The 25640-nt window shown below is 38.4% G+C and overlaps 1 protein-coding gene across 1 annotated transcript in view; it reads left to right on the top strand.

Annotated features, from left to right (window-relative positions):
* Positions 1–24368, top strand: part of SEL1L (SEL1L adaptor subunit of ERAD E3 ubiquitin ligase) — a 39110-nt gene extending 14742 nt beyond the window's left edge. The window contains 27 exon segments of the mRNA XM_054067767.1: positions 1108–1270; positions 3080–3133; positions 3214–3273; positions 3867–3948; positions 4263–4417; positions 5093–5149; positions 6128–6196; positions 7472–7529; positions 7532–7548; positions 8780–8803; positions 8805–8843; positions 9624–9711; positions 9975–10100; positions 10103–10122; positions 10675–10698; positions 10700–10723; positions 10725–10766; positions 10768–10809; positions 10811–10844; positions 12452–12526; positions 13588–13604; positions 13606–13626; positions 13628–13684; positions 13686–13746; positions 13749–13762; positions 17348–17476; positions 18772–24368. Of these exon segments, the coding sequence (XP_053923742.1) occupies positions 1108–1270; positions 3080–3133; positions 3214–3273; positions 3867–3948; positions 4263–4417; positions 5093–5149; positions 6128–6196; positions 7472–7529; positions 7532–7548; positions 8780–8803; positions 8805–8843; positions 9624–9711; positions 9975–10100; positions 10103–10122; positions 10675–10698; positions 10700–10723; positions 10725–10766; positions 10768–10809; positions 10811–10844; positions 12452–12526; positions 13588–13604; positions 13606–13626; positions 13628–13684; positions 13686–13746; positions 13749–13762; positions 17348–17476; positions 18772–18975 (1756 nt within the window). The 3' untranslated portion in view covers positions 18976–24368.
* The last annotated feature ends 1272 nt before the right edge of the window (positions 24369–25640 follow it).

Genomic DNA, 25640 nt, shown 5'->3' with positions numbered 1-25640 from the left:
GAGGAAAAAAATCATTTCTTGTCCTGCTCTTTGTTCCTGCTTTCTCATGGTTTTGGTCACCATACAAATAGTATTAAACTTAATCTCAAAAAATTATTAAAACTCTTAATTATTAACATTGTATGAGAGAAATGGGTAATGTTAGGGGACCAAACATGAAAAAAAACAGTGTTTCTTTTTACTTTCTACTCTGTATATTCATCCAATTGTATTTCATCCAATTGCTGATGAAATATTTGTAGGCTTACCACTCTAATAAAGATATAAAACAGTGTAGGAATTGTAAAACAATATTAGATCGTAGTTCTCATGGACACACTACGTTTTCTTAGAAGATGGAAGTATGCAAGGAACCAGGTGTGCCATAGCCAGTCCTAATGAAGGAAACCAAGTCTGAGAACAGAAAGGAGGAGAGTTAAAGAAAAATCTTGGAATGCTATCAAAGATCCCTGAGAAATCAAGCTGAAGCATGCTTGACAGTACTGTGTTATGATAGTTAAAGTTACATTTTTTTTAAATTACTCTGAAACCAGCTGCTGTGAAATAACTTTGGAGGACTACTCTAACTTCTGAAGCTGAAAGAGAAAGAGGAGTTAGTAGAAAACTTTGTCATCATTAGCCTGTTTCATCACAAAATTGATCATGTGTACGGTTGTCTTGGACCAAACATGTAATGTTTTCATTGAAATTATTTTGTACTCAACAAACCAAAGACTCTATGGTCTTTTTCAGGCTTCTTTTTTCTATGACAATCTGTGAAACTGTTAGTACTGGTCCTACTAAGTACCTAGTACAGGATTTAAAGTTGTTGCTAGAAAAACATAATCATTTGACCTTAAACTTTTCATATAACTTACAGGGGTGGAAATGCATACTGCATTACATATGAAATAGACATTAAAATGTCGTGTGTTTATTAGCTAAATCAAGTTAGGCATTGTTGCATAGATTGATGATTCATAGCTGGAACAAATGACTATGGGTACATGCATTTGTAGAAAACAGAGGCTAATCCAGAGGAACAAAATGTCTCCCTGGAATCATCAGGTTTAGGAATGGATTCTGCTGCTTTGCTTCAAGGTAACTAAGAAGTTGTTTTCTTTTAAGAGCATATCAATATCTTCTGAAAGCAGCTGACATGAATCACACCAAGGCAATGGAGAAAGTTTCTTATGCGTTGTTGTTTGGAGATTACCTGAAGCAGAACATCCAGTCATCAAAAGAACTATTTGAAAAGCTAGCAGAAGAAGGTTCTCCTAAGGGGCAAATGGTATGTCCTTAGTTTCTATGGAAGTTTTTATAGGTTTATAAATTGTTTTATAGATTTTACCTTTTCTGAGGTGGTTTTTATAGATTGTTTTTGCATCCCAAATAGTACGAGAGCAGTAAGCATTATCTGTTGCCTGGTTAAAAAAGACAAGAGTGCTGCTTTTTTAAGTTGTTTGAAAACTTGATGTTAAACATTTGGTTTGGGCATTAATTCAGGAAATGCATTTTATTAATGCTTGCCTAAGCATTTCTTAATCCTCACTACTCATTGCCTGTACCTTTTTAAATTTCATCAGTGCCTCACTTTGTTTCAAAGATTATCCCCCAAATGCTTCTGCTCTCCTGGCTTTTGCATACTGCTAGCATTACTGAGGGTGCAGTAACAAATGGTACCTGCACCCTCAAGGTAAACACATGGGCACAAGTCTCGTCTTTGAGTTTAAAAGAACAGAACTAAACCACCAGTAACATAGTATGTTGGTGGTCTTTTCATTTAATTTCTTACCTGTTGTAGATCTGACTAAATTAGATTTATAAGTCAAAAACCAGGTAGATACAGCTAACTCCAGGCAACAAATCTCTGAAATTCTGTCTGACTTTCTGTGGCGCTTTGTGGCTTTTCATCTGAAGTCTTATCTTTCAAATAAGTAGATATATAAACATACAAGTTCATAACCTAGGAAGTTATAAACTCTTAGGAATCTTGAAAGCTGTTTAGTGGAGTGGGACTCAATTTGTCCCTGTGCTTTTGAACACAGAAACAGAATTGTTCATATGTAATTGTTCACATGTAATGTCATAAAATGTGGATGTTAACTATTATAATGTCGTAGTATCTACATATACTTTATTGTTTAGTTGTTTTGTTTTAGAAGGAATTATCCAGTGTCTTTTAGCTCTTTGGCTAACAAGTCTCCTGCTGTTTCCTGTTTTAATGTTGAAGTGATGATTTGCTATAGAAAGCAGGAACACATTTTCTCTAGAGGCTTTATCTCAATGAAGACTTTGACTTTTAGTGCTCTAAAATGCAATAATGTCTGCATGAGGTGTTTTTTTTGTGTGTGCTTTCAGAATTGCCTAGAGTAGTCTTAGAACATTGTGAAACATAGACACCTATACACACACTCTCTCTCTATTATCTTCTTTGCTACTAGTTTCTCCTCTGAGCCAAAGAGCGGTAGCAGGTGTTATAGTTAGAGCAGTAATTATGTAAATCCTAAGAATAAAAATAACTTTTGAAAAAAACTTAGCCAAACAGCTCTGTGCATTCTAACTGCTTATATTTATAGTCATAAGTGCAACTAACCTATGGCAGAACAGAAGCAAAATAGCGAATTTATAGGATCTGTTAGACAATAAATCAAACAGTAAGGGTATTCTAGAGAATGTCATGGTTCATATGTTTGCACTGCTGCAGGAGACAAATAGGATACATGAATAACCTGATGGATATTGCTCTGGTCTTGACTTGAGGGTCTTAACCTGGGATGCTTTTACTGTTCAGGACTTTGCAGCTACAATTGGCATTTATGAAAGTAGTAGTATCTTCCTTGCATTCGATCCACTAAATTGAGTTCTCATTAAACCTATTTATGTTAGTGTCCCAGGTAACTGAATAATTCAGAAGTTCCGTATTTTAAAAGGGGCGGGGAAGAACCTGGATATAGGAGGTACCAAAGTGGAGGTGTAGAGCTTGGCGTATTCTTTGCAGCTTTGAATTATTACTTGACTTCTTTATCCTTGTGTATTCCAGGAAAACTGATCCTGGATTTTTCAAAAGATGGGCTGACAAACTTTATTTTATTTCTAGGCTCTTGGATTTCTATATGCATCTGGTCTAGGAGTCAATTCTAATCAAGCTAAGGTAACCTAGAAATCTTCAGTGTGTGCTCTTGTATTTCATCTTGGAGATGGGCGCTATATAACCCGTGATTTTGTTTTAAGGCCCTGGTGTATTACACTTTTGGAGCTTTAGGAGGAAATCTGATTGCCCATATGATCTTGGTAAGTAAGACAGTTAACTTCACACATGCAACAATCTTTTTGTGCTCTTAAATTTTTAATGTAAGCTTTACATTCACGTGAATACGCTGTCCAAATACTAGATCACCATGCATGCATTGGATGGGCAGTAGTATCTTCCCTGTTAGTCCTTGTTAACTTCAGGAAAAGTCTGCTCATTTTAAGATGTATACCATCATGAATTTAGATGGACCATGTTTACGTATCTTGACTTAAAGCAGAAGTGTCAGGCTTAATTTTTATAGGCTAATGAGAACTATGAAACCCAGAGATTTTTACAAAAGATGCTGTATTAATCAGTATTGTGAAATTTAAGGCAAAGTGCAGCATGTAACGAAAAGCTTTAGGTTTTCACCCATAAGTATGTTTCTGCTTATTTGCTTTTTTTCTGAGTAATATTTGAAGTATATTGGCTATCCTTAACCTTTAATAGTATCAGTCAGCAGCTTTTCATGCAGGCACAATGGTCTTTCTTTTGCCTATTGTCTCACAAAACCTTGCTCAAATTTGTAACTTGGCAAGCAACGTGTTGTCAAATAACAGATAGTCTCATATTTTTGTGATTTCCTTTGTAGGGTTACCGATACTGGGCTGGGATAGGAGTCCTTCAAAGTTGTGAATCTGCTCTCACTCACTACCGACTTGTTGCTAATCACGGTCAGAACTTTTTTCAAGGCTGATGTTCTTGACTTTCTGTGTATTTCCATATCATTCACCTTGAAGATACTAGAAGTACTATCAACACTAATAGTATAAAACCAGAGAATTTTTGCTATTAAAAATGTCATCTGTTTGGCTCTGAATCGTGATATGTTTTATCTATCTGTTGAAATGTCTTTAATTCTTAGAGTGCCGAAGTAATTCATTCTCTCTGACAGCAGTTTCAAGCTCTAGAGATCTGTTCTACTAATTTTGCAGTGTAAGTTTTGTTCAATGCAAATATATCTGAAAACTTTATATCTGTTTTCCAGTTGCTAGTGACATTTCTTTGACTGGAGGCACAGTGGTTCAGCGAATTCGCTTAGCAGATGAAGTAGAAAATCCAGGAATGGCAAGTGGGATGCTAGAAGAAGACTTGATTCAGTATTATCAGTTTTTAGCGGAGAAAGGAGATGTACAAGCACAGGTAAGATTAAGTTCACCTGACGGCATGCAAAGGTTCTAAAGAATTACAGAAACAGTTTTATGAAATGTGGAAAATGTTTGACCTTTAGTTTTCTCTTCCTCCTAAATCAGCATGGTTGCTAATTCCTGGTTCATTAAGTCCAAAACATTACAACTTCAGTATCTTAGGAAGGAGAATCTTGGCTTTCACTAGAAAGCAGCCAGACTAGTTTAAGGATAACTTTAGATCTTGTGGAGGAAACTTTGATCAAAAGAGATGGCCCTGACAGAGGACCTCAATTTTCCACTGTTTCTGCTCTATATGACTTCTGCGTGCTGCAGGCTGGACCTCTTCTACACACAACACAGGAGAGGAGGACGCTAACATAGGCAAATTTTCACAATTCAACTTGGTCGTACACAACTTAAGACTTAGGTAGGCAGAATTCAAATGAACAACTATTATTTTGTGTGTAGGACAGTCGCGTCACTTACCTACGATAAATTTCCACTTAGGCTAATGTGAAAAAATAAATCTGTAGTGTGTTGAAGCAAATATGTACCTTCGGAATTTGCATTGTCTTAAACTCTGATGTGATCTGTCTTTGTGTGTCTAATTAGCTGACTGGTATCTGTGTTAGAAAAAGAAAATTCCGAGGGAAAAGTGACTTATTTGCAATGTAAAACTTATTTTTAGGTTGGCCTTGGACAGTTGCACTTGCATGGAGGAAGAGGTGTGGAGCAAAATCATCAGGTACCCTTTCTGTATATCTTCTGATATGTATTACACTTGGCAGAGAAAGTGTAGCTGAGACCACAGTGAACAAGTGTTTTAAGTACCACTGTCAAGAGTATGAGTTCAATAGTCTTGTTCAGTAAAACTTAATTCATTCAATAAAACTTAAGCTTTGTGTGACTAGTACATGAAGCTGATTTTCTTACACAATTAGTTTAAGACTAATCATCTTAGAAATGAACCAAAGACTGGTTTTTTTAATCAAGTAGTACTTGAAACTGGCTAAGCTTTTGTATGTGTACTAGAATCTTCATGACTCGCTGTGCGTGCCTTAGTGGTGGTAGTCTGTGATATGCAAGAATATTTTGCCTTTGTAGAAAAAATAGTGCAACTTTCAATACTAAGAATATTAAGTGTGTATAGAGAGTAGGACTTCTGCTGATGTAAACCAAACTAGCTACTGCTTATAGAAGTTACGTTAGCAAGCCGCCTCTTAAAGTATGTATTGGAAAAACAGAGAGTTGGGGATGTGCAGTCCCAAGTATTATTTCAGACTCAGCTACCAAACAGAAATTATTTAATGATCATCACATTTAAAATACATTAACATGACTACTCTGTAGGGTTCAGAGATGATATTAAGTGGTCAGAATAAGTATATCAGAGCTCTGTCTAAAACTGGAATCAGAACTGGCAGATCTCTTCCCTTCTAAACAGGGTTTGGAGCTACAGTAAGGAATTAAGATTTACCTGTGTAGCTTGTACATAGTAGAAGTTGTAGTACATTGTTTATCTCTCTGCCTTTTGGAAAGGAATTGTGATTCAATATTTTAAGTGGGGATCCCTGTTAAATATATTAAATTAGGTGGGGTTGATAACTCTTACCCCAGAAGAACCTAGAAACTTGGTGAACAACCTACTAGCCTAAGCTCCATTTGTAAGGAAAGATAATCAAATCATAGTCATAGTGGAAAAAATACTTGTTTTCTTCTACAGCGAGCATTTGAGTACTTCAATCAAGCAGCTAATGCTGGCAATTCACATGCCATGGCTTTTCTAGGAAAGGTAAGACATGAACACTCTCAAAAGTATGGAAATTGACTGCCTTTTAATGAAAAATAAATATTTCCTACTTTCTGATATCGGGCAGTCCAGAACTTGACTGCTGGAATCTAAGTACTTATGTTTTGTTACAGTTTTGAATTGTCCTGCAAAATTTGAGTGTCATAGTCTATTACGTCTAGTCTAAAGTTTCTGCTTGTTCCTTCACGTCATCAACTCTTGATTTTTCTAAATGGTACTTGAACTAAGGTTTTTTAAAAAAAATAGTTAAAAAACTAAACGTACTTTTTCTGTGGTGGGAGTTCAAACTTAGAGTAGGCCAGCCACATTCTTCCATTACAGTGTGAGGGGAAAGCTAGGCCTAGTGGGATATTAAGTATGGGAAGAGAAGAGACATCTATATTCTTATTCTAGATGGAGAACCGAGGCATCTTCTTCAGTTGCCTGTAGTCTGCATCTACTCTGAACCAAATCCTAAGTCTGTCTGCAAGGTGGTCTATTATGTCGGCTTTCTCAGATTTAAGTTCTGTTTTTTTAATGTAAAATGATTGACAAGCTGCTATTTGTGATGTTGTTACTGGTTAAAAAGGTATTTAGGTTACTTGCCTGAGAATATGGGTTGCAGGCTATCTTCATTCTGTGAGGAGTTAAATCCTTAATACTCCATTTGAGGGACCCTTTAAGGTATTAGGTTGCAATAAGCAGCAGCTCTAGTTCATTTTTTTTCAGGCTGTCACTGCAGTAAGGGATGCAAAATCATGCTCTTAGAAACAGCATGAAAAAAATAGCATGTCAAGGCATCTGACAGGAGATTGCAGATTTCTGCTTTTTCTACTGCTTGAGTGTTTTGTATCTAATAAATACTGAAATGAACAGGATTTTAGCAACCATTTTTTCCTGTTTTCAAGAAGTATTTTTAACTGCCAATATAGTTTAACTTCCACTGGTCTCAAAGATTTATTTTTTTTTTTGCCTGATTGTGTTCTTTGCTGCACACTGGCAGAACTAAAAAATAAAGGGTACTTTCATGCAGACATTTTAATTTTATGTGTGGTTCATTCTCCATTAGAAGGTTTTTTCTAACCTTCTGAATCTGAATTTTGCACCATAAATGTGTTTTCTGCCTTCTGGGCAAGTTCTTTTAAGGTTATTTGATAATGCAATAGTTGGAGTAGTCTAATAGTACAGTAGGACTCCTAATATGAAAATGAAGATGCTTCATGATCTTTATGCTAAACTGACTTCATCTGTTCTTCAATAATGCTTTTTCTCCTTCAGATGTACTCAGAAGGAAGCGATGTTGTACCACAGAGCAATGAAACAGCTCTTCAGTATTTCAGAAAGCTGCTGATATGGTATTGGTCACCTGTAAGCTAGAAATACAAAATGTGCACTGTAAAGTTGATTGCCTTGGAAATGCCACAAATGCTTCTTTTTGTACACTTTTATGTGCATACAACCCTACTCCAACTGTCCCAGATTAGCACATAATTAATCCCTGCTTGTCTAAGATGTCAGAAACTGCCTCCAGTTTTGGTCATGGTACTTCATGAAGGAGTCTAACTCTCATGAGTGCTGACATCAGTATGAAATGCTGTCCACATAAATAGACTGCAGTTCTGTTAAGTGTTAATTTTTCATTAATCTGAAGTTGTCTTGTCACAGAAATTTACAGTGCACTGATACTCTGTTAATTTGAGTCTGGTTTTGTGGTCAGTGAAATAGATAATGGGTTTGGCTTTATACCTCTCATCTCATCAGTGTGTTTTAGGCTTTTGGCTGTCTTTGACCTGCACCTTATGGTAGCATTTGTACAGTTAAATCTTGAGTAGTCCTTCAGGAAAGATATTTAGCATGTGAAAACACAGTATATGAAGTTTTGAAGAGACTGTTAAGTGTTTCATGGTTCTTGGCATTCCACAATTAGATTGCTGCGCTAAAACCTCTGTCCTAACGTAAGGATCTCTCTGTTTGCTAATTTCCTGCATTCACTGAAGTTGCTGGTTGTGCCCTGTTGCCTGTCCTAGTGTTGAAGGAGCACTGTGGTGCATACTTCTGCAGGGGCAGTGGTCAGTAATGCAACCCAAAGGACAGCCACCAATTTGCCCTTAATTTAAGACATTCTCAAGAGTTCCTGTTATTGTTCTAGGAGCTTCTGTATTATTAGTAATAATTAGATTACTAGATAATCTAATTGTAAATTAGAATCTAGATCATCTAATTGTGAATTAGATTATCTAGATAATCTTAAACTGGGAAAAACTAAAGATAAATAAGCTATTAATGCCCCACCTTTCTGTGGGTGTGGGTTCTACATCACGTGACATTTTAAAATGGCACAGTAGACTTTCACAATGAGCGTTGAAATTTTCTCTTTTTCATGTTACTCGTCTCTGTAGTTACTGAATAAAAGTTACCAAAGATGCTATTTTCTCCATAAGTAATATTACTTACTAGGAGTAAAGTTACAAAGCAAATCTATCTTAAGCATTATTTTTTCCAGGGATGTTAAAGACATGCCAAATTTGAAAGACGTAGCTGTAGGTTTTGCCTTTCTTTGAAGAAGTGTTTTCCCTGTGTTTTCAGGGTAATCCGGTTGGACAGAGTGGATTTAGGAATGGCTTACCTCTACGGAAGAGGTGTTCCAGTGGTAAGCTTTCGACAGTCATCTTTCTAATCATAGGTGATTGTTGACAACAAGAAGTTTACACAGCTTTTTCTCTGGAGGGGAGTACTGTAGCAAACTTACCTGTGAAGATTTCTGTGACACTGAAAACTCCACAAGGAAATCTGTAACACAAAAGAGAAAATTCATTGTGGAGTTAGCAGCAATGAAAAATAAGTTCCATCTAAGTTTGAAAGTGTTGCTGATGCTATTATAGATGCATAGCAGTGTAAATTTTTAGCAGAGTTTTGGACTTGGCTTCTCATTTTCTTGTGAAATAAATCCGAACTGTCCCTGTTCTCACTCTTATCAGAGTGAGGAAACACTTTGAAACTTTTAATTAGTTCATTTGCCTTGTTGCTTTTTCCCCACAAGGTTTTTTTTTGAATGATTTATGTTTAGCTATGCAAACAGATACTCAGAAGTTGAATTAGCCCAAAGTTGTGGAAATCAGTCCAATTTTTCTAGAAATGGAACAAGGCATCCATTCTGTTAAGCCTAACTATTCGTAGCAATGCTACATGTGGATGCCAGCTTTTGAGATAGCTACAGTCTTAAGACATGCTAATACTGTTGTAGGCTATTTCATTTTTTGTTTGCTTATTTTGACCAGGTGAATATTTTCATACTAAATTGTAGTGCTGTAATTTTTCTGTAATAGATCTGTTCTGTGCAGTTTACACATGCACACACGTGTATTTTCTTTCCTTACTTAAATTATGATGTATTGCAAGGCTGTAATGACTGGGTCCAATCTTCCTGCAGAATTATGAGCTAGCACTGAAGTATTTCCAGAAGGCTGCAGAACAAGGATGGGTTGATGGACAACTTCAGCTAGGTTCCATGTATTACAGTAAGTGGCATCAAAATGATGATTTGCTGGGTGTAGGCATCTGCTATTTCAGTAACTGTTCACTAGGTGGCATTAAAAGTGTATATAATATAGTGCACACAGATGTCTTGACTGCGCTGAACTTATGTTTTATTGCTTTCTTTGTTTGTAACACTTTCACAACATCTTTCTTTAATATTTTTTAAACAGCAAATACATATTACATTTCATACAATTCTGCTTTTCAGGAGGAATGAATAGCAATGACTTATTCTTTCTTTTAGATGGCATTGGAGTTAAGAGAGACTATAAACAAGCTTTGAAATATTTTAACTTGGCCTCCCAGGGTGGCCACATTCTGGCTTTTTATAATCTGGCTCAGATGCATGCCACCGGGACTGGAGTAATGCGATCTGTCATACTGCTGTTGAGGTAAGGTCATTCTATGTATAAGATCAAATAATACCTGACTTGCAGAAAGGTGGATATAACTGTCAGCTCATATGGGAAGTTTGCCTTAGCTGAAATTCTACTGGTGACTGAGCTGAGGCTATCAAAAGGAAGTAGTGATATATGTCGAACTCTTCTGTCTCGTGAGAAAAATCTTTTATTTTTTTTATGTTGATATGGCAAGTTTGCAATTGTTTTATTAACTTGGAAGAAAACCAAAAGAATGTAATACAAAGCAAACACCAGTACTTTAGTACTGTATTCTTCACTTAGACATGGGTTCGAGTGCAATGGAAAAGCTGATATTAAGTATAATTGTGAGCAAGCAACTGAATCTTAGCATATATTTGCTTAGTAACTTGTATCTTAAAGTAACTCTGTCTTAAGCAGTGAGTTTGTCTATCAAGTTTTTTCCTGGGAAATGTAAATATTTGAACAGGGATTTTGAATGTTAAAGGTTTACCTCTTGTAAAGCTTCATGAATTTAAATTCCTGACAACCAGTCTTCTCTGCCTTTTTTATTTTCCTATGCAGTTGTTTAAGAATGTATGTGAACGGGGGGCGTTGGTCAGAAAGGCTGATGGACTGCCTACAACAGCTATAAAGATGGTGATTCAAATTCTGCTCGTGGTTCAATATCTTCTTCTGGCAGAGCAAGGCTACGAGGTTTGCTCAAAGCAATGCTGCATTCATACTGGATCAGAGTAAGGACTTGAATTTGCACTGAAATGTTTTCTTTGGCGTTCGCCTGCAATAGCCCATTTAATAGAACAACAGTACTTGAAGATATGATTACATAGCTTCAGTTAGAACTTCAGTGAGGGGTTTTTGTCCTCTTACCTGCTCTGCACATTGGAAAGCAGGTCAGTTTAATTTTCCACCTGTAAGGATAGCTGTGTGGCCTAAAAGTACTAATACACCTAAATTCTTACTCTCCAGGATTTTACAAATATGATAGAGATAGAATACTTTAGCAAATTGCACAGTGATGAAAATTTTCTTCCATGACTTCCTAAACACAGCCTTAATGTTCTATTTTTAAATGTACGAAGTGGGAATTGCATTAGTTTTACCTTTGACCTTTACTATACGTACGAGCTTTGATTTCCTTTGTTCTTATCTTGTAATGTCTTTTGCCAGCACTGTTTTGGTTTTTTTTTTTCTTCCAGATTTATTTTTTTTTGTAACCTTACTTGTATTACTCTTGAAGCAGGGATGAAGTTCTGGGCAGCTGCTTCCATTAGATTAAAAAAAAAAAAAACTTGCCCTAGGTCTCCTACTGGAACTAGGTGGCTAAAATTTTGATTTCTTAGAGGTCATAGGGAAACAATGGAAGTACAAGGGCCAAACCTTAAACTACGAAACTCAGTACTTTAAACTTTCTGGATCTCGAATCCAGAAATGTAGATGTCTCAATTACCAGCTTTAGGGTTTGTGTCTTAACATAAAAATCAACTATTGATTGATTGAAGTCTTTATTTCCAGTTAAATATTTTCAAAGATGCTGTGTAGTGACTCATCTTTAGATAAGCTACAGCAGTGACAGTCTTGGCTGAAAGTGTGTTCTTGCAAAGAAATAGCATCTTTCCCTGGGTTAAATTCTGATTGTCATTACTCGGATATATGCATCTCTACTGGAGATTAATTTAAAATTTTATTACACTTTACACAGAAGATTTGTATGTTGACGAGATAGTTTTGCTGAAACTATACTTACGCTAGAAGTGAAAAAAGTTAATCCTTTGAACTGTCTGAAACTCTGATACTTCAGCAACCCTCAATTTATGGGCATGGACAAATAAAATAACTTATGTTCTAAAGTAGCTGTAGCACTACTGTGTAAAATATGCAGTCTCTGGCTCCTTAAGGAGTTCAAGCCTTCATTTTATTGACTAGTCTTGGTTTTTTAGATGGTCAGACTGAAGTAGCATTATACTTTAACCTTGCATTTGAGTGCCCCCTTTCTCAGAGCCTAAATTTTTGTGCTCTTAAGACTTGCATCTTCTGGCATTCCTCCAAGCGTGCTTCAGAATCTCCTAGAGCAGGAATGGGAAAGATGCTTGGTAAGCAAAACTTCAGGGTCAAATGATGCTGGGCTTTCGTAGGTGTTATGTGGGCAGATAGAGGAAAGACCACATAAATGAAAGGGATTTTCATATGTTTTAGATGGCTTTAATCTTGTTTGGGCTATATCACAGATTAATTCCAAGTTTTAGTTCTTTTCAGCAGATTGAATATACGCACAGGGGTTTCTTGTGGTCTTGTGTGTATATAACATGCTCCTATTTAACTAAATTACTTTCTTTTCCAGAAGAAGCTAGCATAGTAGGAGAAAATGAAACCTATCCTAGAGCTTTGCTTCACTGGAACTAGAGCAGCTCTCAAGGTATGTCCTTCCCTCACAATTCCAGTTAGCTTATATTTAGTAGGGCTGTTAATGTTTTCATGTTTCTTTATGAAACAGAGAAGGAGGGAAAGCCTACTTCCTTCTGCTCAACATTAATTATATTCCACATAAGGTAACTGCTGTTCTTTATTCCACTGTTACCTATGATGTCATGGCAATATGCTTGCAGTTCTGAATCGTTCTTAGATCCGAAGATTAAAAGGACGAAAACACAAATGTACGATGTTGGTTTTTTTCCATTCCAAATGGAATTACAAAGCAGTGTTAAACAGCATTAGGAATGTTTAGACAGACTTCTCTAAAGTCTGTTGGAAAAACCCTTCAGGATTTTGGTACTTAGCATTATAAGAAAAGCCATTTACTATTCAATGCAAAGAAAGCTCAGTAATGAAGAATGCAATCTTGATATCCAGAGTACCCCAAGTTTAAATCAAGTGCTTTGTGTACTTATCCTAAAATAAGCAAAATTCAACTTTGATCATTAAATATCTCAGTGTTAGGTTTCTTAACTTTCATACAGGTGCATCTACATTAATGTCTGTCCACTAGCCTTTTACTAAGAGTAAAAGAGCAACTAGATCTTAAAAGAGTTTTAGTGTGAAAATCTTCAGACCTACTGGCTTTTAGAAAACATTAGAAATTGAGAGGATGGAATGGGTAAGATCCAGTTACCAAATCTGAAGCCTTTAATGGACCATATAAAAACTGAAAAGTTTCTGTAGTGAGTGACCTGTGCACAACATGATATAGCTTCTTCACCTGATGCCACTAAATAAGCAATCAAAATGTTGGTAGGAGGTAGTACTGGGGAAAGTGCATTCCTGAAAATAGAAATTGGTTGGTTTCAGTGGCTAAACCTAATTTAAAAAAAAATAAAAGAAACACGACCACATAAAAAAACCAAACTAAACAAACAAAAAAAGCTGTTTATTTGAGAGAGGAAAAAACAAACAGTTTGTGGATACTGTGGAAAGGAAAGTAATACCTAAGGCTGTCTGCTTGCCTCACTGTCTTATGGGGGTTGTGTTCTTGATTTATAGGATATACTGTTGCAAGAAATTAAACTTGGAGATTACCATTTTTTATGGGTTTGGTACTGATGTTGATTATGAAACTGCATTCTATCACTATCGACTGGACATCAGAGCAACAGCACAGTGCCCAAGCGATGTTTAATCTGGGCTACATGCATGAGAAGGGATGGGCATCAAGCAGGTGAGTGTACACTAACAGTCTGATTCATACAGTGCATTTACTAATATAAGACTAAGCCCATAACCACTCTCCTGGTGCCTATTATAAACTCACTCCAGTAGGAATTAGCACATATCCAATAGGTTCTCCAGTAGCAAGTAGGTAAATATATCAATTTCACACTTAACTATATGAAGAAATGAGGCATAGACAGCAGGAAAACTATTAGACAAAAACTGTGAAAATTGGCAAAAAGAATGCCATATGCTTGAGTAGGTCTTTCAAGACTTTGAAGTGTAAGGAAATGAATGCAAATCAATTCCAGGTTCAGAGTATTTTATCACAAGGTTGTTGTTATCTTCTTAAACACTGGTTAATTTGTTTTCTAGATCATGACATTTTCAGAAAGTCATAAAACGGTTTGGGTTGGAAAGAACTTTTAAAGATTATATAGTCCAACTCCTCTGCAATAAGCAGGGACATCTTCAACTACACCAGGTTGCTCAACACCCCATTCATCCTGACCTTGAATGTTTCCAGGGATGGGGCATCTACCACTTCTCTGGACAAGCTGTTCCAGTGTTCCACCAGGTTCACTGTAAAAAAGTTCTTCCTTATATCTAGCCTAAATCTACTTTCTTTTAAATTAAAACTATTGCCCTTTGTCCTATAGCAACAGGCCCTGCTAAAGCATCTATACCCCTCTTACAAGCCCTCTTTAAGTTGTGGCAAGCTGCAGATAAGGTCTTCCTGAAACCTTCTCTTCTCCAGGCTGAACAACCCCAACTTTCTCCAGCCTGTCCTCACAGGAGAGATATCCATCCCTCTGACCCTTTTTTGTGGCCTCGTCTGGACCTGCTCCAAACAGGTCCATGGCTTTTCTGTGCTGAGGGCTCTAGAGCTGAATACAGTACTCCAGGTGAGGTGTCGCCAGAGCAGAGTATAGGGGCAGATTCACCTCCCTTGACACTGCTGGCCACATTTCTTTTGAAGTAGACAATCATTATGGTTTGGCCCTTCTCAGCTGCAAGCACATGGGCCAGCTCATGGCCAGCTTTTCATCCACCAGTATCCCCAAGTCCTTCTTGGCAGAGCTGCTCTCAATCCCTTCATCCTCTAGCCTATATTGATAGCAGGGATTTCCCTGACCCAGATGCAGGACGTTGAACTTGGCCTTATTTTGAACTTCATGAGGTTCACACGGGCCCACTTCTCAAGCTTGTCCAGGGCCATCTGGATGGCATCCTGTCCCCCCAGGCATGTCAACTGCACCACTCAGCTTGGGAAAAATTAGTTTCTAATGCTAGTGTTTGCACGGAATATCTCCAACTTGAAGCATAAATGGTTACACATAGGTAGCTGAAATGAATACACTGGGGCTCAGACTACTATAGTTCTCGCTTGTCTGTCAAGTGAGAATGAGAATATATAAGTAGAATAAAGTGCTTGCTAGTTAGGAATTAAAATAAGCCATGACAATCTGCTTTTATGCCGATATACAGTACAAAGAAGTTAAGGAAACTTTTCAGTAGTTATACAAAAGTCAGACTTTCCAGGCTCAAAGAGTATTCAGAGTTTTCTATTGCATTAAAATAGTGAATTGTGAGTTAGTACATCTCATTCACGTCTTGATTTTCATACTCTTATTCCTGCATGTTATGGAACTAAGCTTTTCTGTATCAGTAAGCGAAAATATTTATGGTATTTCACAGTCAGGATAAAATTATTAAATGAACATGTGGCATGAGGTCTTGGAGATTTCTCTTACTTTATCTTCAACTTGGAACACTTCCAGACGTAAGTCTAACACAGCCCTGTCCTTCAAATCACTGAGTAAATGTAGGCAGTTTGTATCCAAGCATCCTAATATTGCACAGTATGTATCTGAAGGGAGCCAAAAAATCCCAAACAACAGGAAAGTTAAACTATGCGGGTAACACACATTCTCTGTTCTTCTTGCTATGGTCACTTCTTGTTCTGGACTACCACAGAAGAGAACAGCAATGTCATAGAATCATAGAACGGTTAGGTTGGTCAGGACCTCAACGATCACACAGTTCCAAACCCCCTGCCATGGGCAGGGCCAGTTCCCACTAGATCAGGCTGCCAAGGCCCCGTCCAACCTGGCCTTGAACATCTCCAGGGATGGGGGCCAGCCACAGCTTCCCTGGGCAACCTGTGCCAGTGCCTCAACCACCCTTATGTAAAAAACATCTTCCTTATGTCTAGTCTAAATCTTCCCCCCTCCCAATTTATAGCTATTTCCCCTTATCCTGTCACTATGTGCCCTTTGTAAAATGTCCTTCCCCAGATTTCTTGTATGCCTTCTTTTGATGCAGCCCAGGATACTCTTGGCCTTCTCTGGGCTGGGAGGCGCACATTGCCTGCTCACGTTGAGCTTCTCATTGACCAGCACCCCCAAGTCTTTCTCTGCAGGGCTGCTCCCAATCACATCATCCCCCATCATGTACTGAAAAACGGGGATTGCCCCGACCCAGGTGCAGGACCTTACAGTGGCCTTGTTGAACCTCATGAGCTTCTCACAAGCCCACTTTCCAGCCTATCCAGGTCCCTCTTGATGACATCCTGTCCTTCTGATGTGACAACTGCACCTCTCAGCTTGGTGTCACCTGCAGACTTTCTGAGGGTGCACTCCATCTCACTATATCATTGATGAAGGCTAGTAAACAGCACTGATCCCAATATGGATCCTTGGGGGGACACCACTGGTCTCAGACCTCCATCTGGACATCAAGCTGTTAACCACTATTCTGTGAATGTGACCCTCCAACTAACTCCTCATCCACCGTACTGTCTACCCATCAAATCATATCTCTCCAGTTTAGAGAGAAGGCTATTGTGGGAGACGTGTCAAAGATTTTACAGGAGTCCAGATAGATCACATCCGCTGGTTTACCCATGTCCACTGCTGTGGTTACCTCATCATAGAAAGCCGCTAGGTTGTTCAGGCAAGACTTGCCCCTGGTGAGGCCATGCTGGCTGCCTCTAATCACCTCTGTGTCCTTTGTGTGCTTGAGCATAGCTTCCAAGAGGATCGTTCCGTGGTATTCCCATGCTCTTTTTAAGGTTGCTGGTTTCACTTGTTTCATGGTTTTGCCAAGCTGCCCTCACTGACGCATGTTATGTCAGTTTTGTATAAGAAGTAGAATCTAATTTGGGAGTATGTGCAGAAATGGTTAGAAGCTGCACTGTGCAGCAGATATATTGTAGTATAAGTGGAAGGAGTTGCTGTTGTATACTCCTCCGTGACTTGTGCTGTGATGGACAGTGTACTAGAGTTACCTGAATACATGCTTTGGTTTACAGTGCATGGATTGAATATTTCAATAGTAATTTCTTTGTGAGTTTCAATATTAGCATCAGTTATGATGGCTTCATCCGCAGATCAAAGCTTCTGTTTGCTTGTCAATTCAAGGGTGAACATCCCTCAGAAAAAAGTCCCCTTTTTCTAAATGGTTTTTGTTTAAATTGACCAAAAACGTTGCATTCAAATGACAGCATACAATAGCTAATAGCAAAAGCTCTAAGTTTTAATGGTTAATTTTTTAAAATTCTCAAAACTGAACTTTATTTTCTTAACTTCAGGATATTCATCTTGCAAAGCGATTCTATGACATGGCAGCTGAAGCAAGCCCAGATGCTCAGGTTCCAGTCTTCCTAGCACTTTGCAAGCTTGGAGTGATTTATTCCTTGCAGTATGTACGAGAAATCAATGTAAGTAATGCATAATTAAAAGGAAAATCATCAAATACGTTTTCCATTTTTAAAAGAAACTTGACTTATAGTCTTAAACTTAAGTGGAAGTCTTACTTCAGCCTTCTGAAAACTTAGGATAGGATGTGTTTTGTGTTGTGATTTAAGAAAGTTACTGAAGCTGTGTTCTTATGTGTGCAATTCTGTGAAACTGGAATTGTGCACATCCAGTGCTGTTCTGCGTTGTTCTTTCCTTGAAGAGAACCTGTTTGAATGTTCTTATCTATGACCATCTGCCATCAAAGTTGAGCACGTGATTACAAAAACCTAATCGCTGCTCAGGAAAAAAAGAAATACATTTTTGGATCCCTAATTCTCATGTTATGTTATATTCAGCTGTAATGATGCACTGAAAATATATTTGCCTGTAACTTAGATGATTCTTTCCATATTGTATCTGAAATATTCTCATTATTCTGTCATCTTACTGTCTTTTGGATTACCTAAATTAAATCCAAATGGGGACGGAATTTACTGCTTACAGCAACGCGAGTTCAGACAATCTAGCTAAATTTGCAAAACTAATAGCCTTGAGAACTGGGGACTTTCAGGAGCAGACAGTCAAAATACTCTAAATGACTTGAGCAGATACCTATGGAGCACTCACAGAAGCTTGTATGCAGAACATTGATATCCAAGTTTTACGTCTGCTTGGTGTAGAATTAAATTTGACAGTGACTGCTGTAACATCACATACAGTAGTGAACATAAAATATGTTGGCTGATGCTATGTGAATGCAAGTCTGATAAAAAGGTAGATCAATCTAACTGATTTTAACTTCCCTATACCTTATCTGCACAAATATTCACATTGTACTGCTTAAGGATTCTGGGCCTTAATGTTCTGTCATTCATAGTAGTCTGCTGGCAGCTTCCAATTTGGCTGGACTGATGAGTTTACTGCCTCTGTCTGTGATACTTGTTCTCTTTCTTTAAGACGACTACTATGGTTGCATACCTTGTTCTGATTTATGGTTGTGTACTTTAATGCTCTATATGTGAAAGGCCACAAAGCTAACTATCGAGCTATTCAGAAAATAGAATAGCTCAGTCTCTATAGCATGGCTCTTAGGTCTTACTGGCATTTAGTTCCTGGAAATTAAGAATGTCACTGATGTGATACTGTTTTTTTCAGAGAGGAAAGAGTACTGAAGTTTTAAACCTTGTACATGAAAAATGTTATAAGTCAAATTTAAAATCAAAGAAACTTCCTGTTCTTGCTCTTTGACGTTATGATGTGGACTTTTGTTCCTTAGATAAGGGAGGTATTCTCACATATTGATATGGACCAGCTGCTGGGGCCTGAGTGGGACCTTTACCTTATGACCATCATCGCCTTGCTTCTGGGAACAATTATAGCTTACAGACAGAGGCAACATCAGGCAATTCCCAGACCAGCAGGACTGCGGCCAGCTGTGCCTCAACAAGAACCACCACCAGAGCATCAACCACCGCAATAGCAACAAGAGCCTCCGTGAAAGAACTGGATTTTTCCCAAAGGAACAATTTTCATTGTGATTTAGGACTTTGGATCAACAGTCCCTCCCCCAAAAAGAGTGCAAGGAGTTTAAAAAGAAATTAATTCTGAAAGCTGCTTAGAATGATGCCTTTTTCAGGGATAAGAATTCTTTTGAAACTGATTTGAATGTTATTCAGTGCCAATGGAATAACACTATGGCTTTTTTCATGGAAACACAAGAATGCTACTACAAAAATGTTGCCTGCTGTATCTAGTTCGTCTTTATTCAGAGTCCTTTTCATCTCCTAGAGAGCAGAATGCTAGCATTGGAAGGTTTTTGCCTGCTTGATATAGCAGTTACCCTATATAGAAGTATTAATTTTATGGCCAATTTAAGCCCAAGAAGCTGAACTATAGTCAAACTCTAAAAAGATTAGAGCTGTATGAACTTTTGTTCTGACCTGCATCCCAGGTATTTCTACAGTCCTTATTTCATTCTTACACTTTGGTCTTTTATGCTCTATTGGGTGGTTTAACATGGATTATTTTAAACTCTGTAAAAGTAAGCCAGCAAACATGCTATTCCCCACTTGTGCTTTTTTTGTTTTGAGTAGTCTCCACTCCCCTTAGACTAGACAGTTTTCAGCAGACAGTGTGTAGCCCAAGAGGGGGATTGGGACAGATTGGATTGGTAAACCTCATCAGTTGGAAACTATCCACACAGTGCCCGGATGCCAAATCTTTCTAAGATTTTTTTTTGGAGCCTGTGTACTTCGCAATACTTTAACATAAAAACAATTGGTAATATTCATGGGACAGCAAGATGGTGACCGGGGGGGTAAACCCCCTCCCACAGCAGAGGAGGGGTAAACCCCCTCCCACAGGTTCACAAACACCTGAGGAACCTGAACATATGTAAGTCCATGGGACCTGATGAGTTGCATCCCAGAGTCCTGAGGGAATTGGCAGATGTGGTTGCCAAGCCACTCTCCATGATATTTGAAAAGTCGTGGCAATCAGGAGAAGGCCCTGGTGACCAGAAGAAGGGTAACATTGTGCCCATTCTTAAGAAGGGTACAAAGGACAACCCTGAGAACTACCGACCTCTCAGCCTCACTTCTGTGCCTGGGAAGATCATGGAACAGATCCTCCTAGAAGCTGTGCTGAAGCACATGGAGGGCAGGGAGGTGATTAGTGACAGCCAACATGGCTTCACCAGGGGCAAATCCTGTATGACCAACTTAGTGGCTTTGTATGATGGGGTAACTGCAGCAGTGGACATGGGTAAACCGACGGATGTGATCTATCTGGATTTCTGTAAAGCCTTTGATATGGTCCCCCACAACATCCTTCTCTCTAAATTGGAGGGATGGATTCGATGGGTGGACAGTACGGTGGATAAGAAACTGGTTGGGTGGCTGTATTCAGAGAGTAGTGGTTAATGGCTCAAAGTCCAGATGGAGATCTGTGATGAGTGGTGTCCCTCGGGGCCTGTTCAGTATCTTTATCAATGATATTGACAGCATGATTGAGTGCACCCTCAGCAAGTTTGCAGATGACACCAAGATAAGTAGTGTGGTTGACACACTGGAAGGATGGGAAGTCATCCACAGGGACCTGGACAGGCTGGAGAAGTGGGGCTATGAGAACCTCATGAAGTTCAACAAGGCCAAGTGTAAGGTCCTGCACCTGGGTCGGGGCAATTCCTGTTTTCAGTACATAATGGGGGATGATGTGATTGGGAGCAGCCCTGCAGAGAAGGATTTGGGGGTGCTGGTTGATGAGAAGCTCGACATGAGCCGGCAATGTGCGCTCGCAGCCCGGAAGGCTAACCGTATCCTGGGCTGCCTCAAAAGAAGAGTGGCCAGCAGGTCAAGGGAGGTGATTTTGCCCCTCTATTCCTCTCTTGTTAGACCTCATCTGGACTATTGTGTCCAGTTCTGGAATCCTCAACATAAGAAGGACATGGAGCTGTTGGAACAGGTCCAGAGGAGGGCTACAAAGGTGGTCAGAGGGCTGGAGCACCTCTGCTATGAGGACAGGCTGAGAGAGTTGGGCTTGTTCAGCCTGGAGAAGGGAAGGCTCAGAGGAGATCTTATAGTGACCTTCCAGTACCTGAGGGGGGCTACAGGAAAGCTGGAGAGGAACTATTCATAAGGGCTTGTGGGGATAGGATGAGGAGGAGCGGATATAAACTGGAGAGGGGCAGATTTAGACTGGACATTAGGAAGAATTTCCTCACGATGAGAGTGGTGAGACACTGGAACAGGTTGCCCAGGGAGGGTTGTGGCTGCCCCATATCTGGAGGTGTTCAAGGCCAGGCTGGATGGGGTCTTGGGCAGCCTGATTTAGTGGGATGTCCCTGCCCACGGCAGGGAGTTGGAACTAGATCATTCTTCCAACCCCAACTATTCTATGATTCTGTGATTCGTAAGTTATTTAAACTTGCTGTTAAAAAGAGGCTGAGCCTAGATTGCAGAAAGCATCAGTATTACTGTGGACACCGAAGAAAGGAAAGAGACAGAAATCTCACTAAGTTAGCTTACTTTTTTATTTGTTTGGTTTTCAGGTGAAAGTTCTGTATTTAATTTTCAACAATCCTGTAAGCGATCTGCACTGCAAGAAGGGAACTTAAGTGGCATCTCATGCATGCGTCTGTTTAATGCATCTACAAAAAAGCACCCCAAATATGTGTACTCTTTAAGGAAAAAAAAAAAGGTATAGGCTTATGCCAGTGATACAACTCCAAAGTTTGGCTGGCTGATAAAGAGTCTATGTTACATTACAGCTGTGCTCTGCCTGTCACCAGCCTCTCCAGCACCTGGTATAGATGAGAAAGTAAAAAGAATATCTCTGGCTGTGCCATCTTGAGAATCCCTTGTAAGAAGAAAATGCAAAGAGAAAGAAGACTAATAGTTTATGTCTGCTTGATACCACCAGGTCAGTGCAAAGGCCTTTTAATGAGAGTAAATATTACGACCTGTGGACTGATGCTTTTAAACTGCAAGAGGAATCTTCACTTAGTAACAATTTATATTGAACTATAATTTCAGGGTTTGGGAGTGGGAAGCAGTGGGGGAATAGGTTACAGGCAGGGAATGCATAAGTTTCTGTTCTCATTTACCAGTTGCAGTTAAATATTTGTTTCTGTTCTAGCATTAAACCCTCTGGATATAATGTCTTAAAGCTGAATGAAATATGGCTTTAGCTGCATTTTGACAAAAGTTGTTGTGTTTAAAGGATTAAGGGCTTCCTTTCATGCAAATATATTTCCAGAGGTTTGGCAGCAACATATCAATGTTTTATTTAGAATTGAGATTTTGGTATGGTTTCCTACTTAGTACATTTGTAAGGAGACCAACAGATCTGTAGTTTGGGAGATGTCCACTCTTCTGTAAACTGAGATGTAATGGATGACTAGTATTAAAATATAGGTAGAACTTCTCAGTAATTCAAAATGCTTATGCTGTTTATGTGAAGACAAATCTCTTGTTTTAGTTTGAAGGGTTGCACCATATGGTAGAGGAATGTTTTGTTCAGTCTTAATCATTATTAGCAGATGGAACAGTATTGAACTTAAATGTAGCGTCTAAAATGTACAGCACTCCTCAGCTGCATTTCTAAGATATCTGTGACTTCTGAACACTCCCTCTGAAATATTTTTGCCTCTGTCACTTAATAGGTCTTTTTAGCTTGGCATGAATAAATTAAAGATTATCCGGAAAATGCTTTTCAGTTAAATACCATTGGTTCATTGGTATTGGTCTCTTAGAGTGTTTAAAAAATTTGTTACTACATTATTGAAATGGTTTTTAGTTGTCTAATCTACTAGAAGTAAATTCTAAAAGGTCTGTCCTATTTGCATGAGAATGTCTAATTGCTGCTGTGTGACAGTCTTACAGCTGACTTTCACTGAACCTGATGCATTTTTTTTGTATCCAAGAAAAGTGGCTGAAGATCAGCAAGTTATTTCACTTCAAAGAACTGCTTTTTGAAGAAGCAATAAGGGAAGTCTTTCTCCTGCTTTTTTCCCTTCCACCAAATTACTACCAGTAACTTTTGCAGATGACATTCAGTTGAGTGAAGTGGTAATAGTAAAAAGGTACTTGCCATAAGTAATGGCGAGTTAACTCAGGGATTAAAGAAATGAGTAAGTTTTCTAAATCAGTTGTCTACAACATGACTTCATTTTTTTGTGACAATCCCTTGCCACTCTGTTCTGAAACTTGCGTTTTGAGGGAGTTGTATTTAACTCTTTGCTAGCAATATGCTTCTTGTTGTGCACTCAGTTTATCAAGGAACTTTTTTTCCTAGAGGAGCTGGGTTGCTCAGTTTACTGCAGTGAAGTACTATTCCCTTTTAGTAGCACACAGGTTGTCTTACAGTTTATATGCAGGAGTATTTTGGAAGGGGAACTTCATTTGAAACCTGTCTGGGTAATGTTCAGCATACTTTGAATGGAAAAATTGTATTTTTTGTCTGTAGTAAAATAGGCCAGAGCTTGCCTATTCGACCTTCCTGGATACATGCTATTTTCTCTCTGCATGGGGAATGGAACTAAGGAATAGTAACTGTTAGTGGTGGGAGTTTGCTGTGTGGGAAAGCTGTGGAAACATATGTGGGAAGCCATTGTTCTGCATCTCAAATTATTAATCGAAATACACTAGCTGCTCTTGCTGGCTGAAAGAAATGTGAAACTGTGGGAAAATAGGCTTCTAGTTCTGGTGAAACTTGTCCCAGAGCTGTTGTTGAAATAATTTTTCTTACGTTACATTGTCCGTTATGGGATAAATGTAATAGAAGATAAGGCCTTTGATAAAAACATCCCAATAAGACTCTTACAAGACAGCTTTCACTCAGTTTTTAGTCATCTTTCCGTAAGTCAGCTGTTATTATTAAAGTTTAAAAAAAAAACCTATCAAATGTTATCTTTTAGAGAAGAACATTAAAACATGGATTGTGAAAGGACTTTTAAGACTATGCATTATAACTAGTTTCCACCTATTATATCCTACTTTGGCCTGTAAAAGGGGACAACACCTTTGCAAGTTTGCTTCTTTTTAGATAGGCAACAATGAACTGAAATTCTATTTTTGCTTCAGAGAATATTAAACTAAAAAGATTTAGTTTGATTTGAGCTACGGCAAATGCATATGGCAAATAGGGACCTGTTGGGGGGGAAAAAGCCTTTGTTTTTATCAGCTGCAGTTCCTTAAAGGGTCTTGTTAGGAGTTTTGTAATTTATTTTGTATTTAAAATCAGTATAAAAGGCTGGTCAAATGTAATATAATTGTAAACAAATTCTGTTAATAGAAAGATGTACAGATTTCATTTGTACTGTATCTTTAATCTTGTGAAATAAAGTTACCACCTGTGGTGTTACCCTCAGTGTTACAGTAGTTGCAATAACAGAGGATGTTAATTGGTAGTCATATGCACTGATATATGACACTGCTAAACACATCCCTTCCTATAAGGATACTCATACTTGTTTCACTTTTATTTCTCTCAAAAAACATGTGTGTTAATTTACGGTGGGCATGGAAAGGGGGATGACTAGGAGAACAGGAAATCATGCATTTTATCTTCGCTGTGCTAGAAACTGGCTGTGTGTTGTATGCGTGTGTGAGACCCTTTTGGTCATTTACATAAAATCGGTACTGTGCCTGGCAGACAGAACTGCTGCGTGTTTGAGAATAGTGACTGTAACTTAGGATTACGATTGCATTTTTCATACTAATATAGGGATAATATAGTGACTAGAAACAGAATCTGGGGGCTCCAAGCTGACAATTTGCTTGCTTTGGGGCCCTTTCAACCCCCTTATCCCTCAGACTCTACTTGTTGAGACTCTGAGTCCTCATTTCTTAAATACATTATGTTGGTTGCTTTCCAATGGGCTTATTAATTTGGAAGAAAATAATTAAGGGATAAGGACAATAAGGAGAGTGAGAGAGCGATGATAACAGCTCATGGAAGGCATCAATATGTAAACTGTCTTGGGTACCAGCTCAGTTTACATAGTCAGCTGCTGCTGATAGCACTTGTTGCACATAGGAAACAGAAACTGCCGGTGCTAAAACAGCTTGAGTCTGACTGATGTAGCTCAAGCTTAATGAGGGTCATGCCTCACCTTCAAAAAGAGCCTGTGGCTTGAGATGTGATTATTGGAAGTGCTCAAGTGAGGTGGGGTCGAATTGGAGATAGTTATTTAACTTGTAGCCTGTAGTCAATAGGAAGTTGCTTTCTGTGGTGGAATAGAGTTCCATGTATATAATTGCTTGTGGATTTTGGTGGGGTTGGTGTTTGTTTGGGTGGTTTTGGGTTTTTTTTTTTTTCTTTTTTAAAGAAAGACCATTGAATAATGGTCATCAAAAACTAGTGTATTTTCTTTGGTTTTTTTGGCTCGGTTGATTTTGTTTGGGTTTATGTGCTTTATTCTTCTCAGTCTCAGACTAAAACCCTTAATTTAAAATTAAAATAATAACAGAAGTGTAGTTTGTAAACTTCCAACACCTGTTTCATTAGAATGTGTTATTTGGTATAATGGCAAAATGTTCTTCACTCATCTCTAAACGATCATAAGCTTAATTGGCATTTCTGAGTTCTGGTTTTCATTCCTATTCTTATATAGGTTTATTGAGGAAGATAGTGATGCTAGTCTAC

The sequence above is a fragment of the Cuculus canorus genome, chromosome 5, assembly GCF_017976375.1.
Source record: "Cuculus canorus isolate bCucCan1 chromosome 5, bCucCan1.pri, whole genome shotgun sequence".
Lineage (NCBI taxonomy): Eukaryota > Metazoa > Chordata > Aves > Cuculiformes > Cuculidae > Cuculus > Cuculus canorus.
Note: the sequence above shows the minus strand (reverse complement) of the source record. Positions and strands in the feature narration are given on the sequence as shown.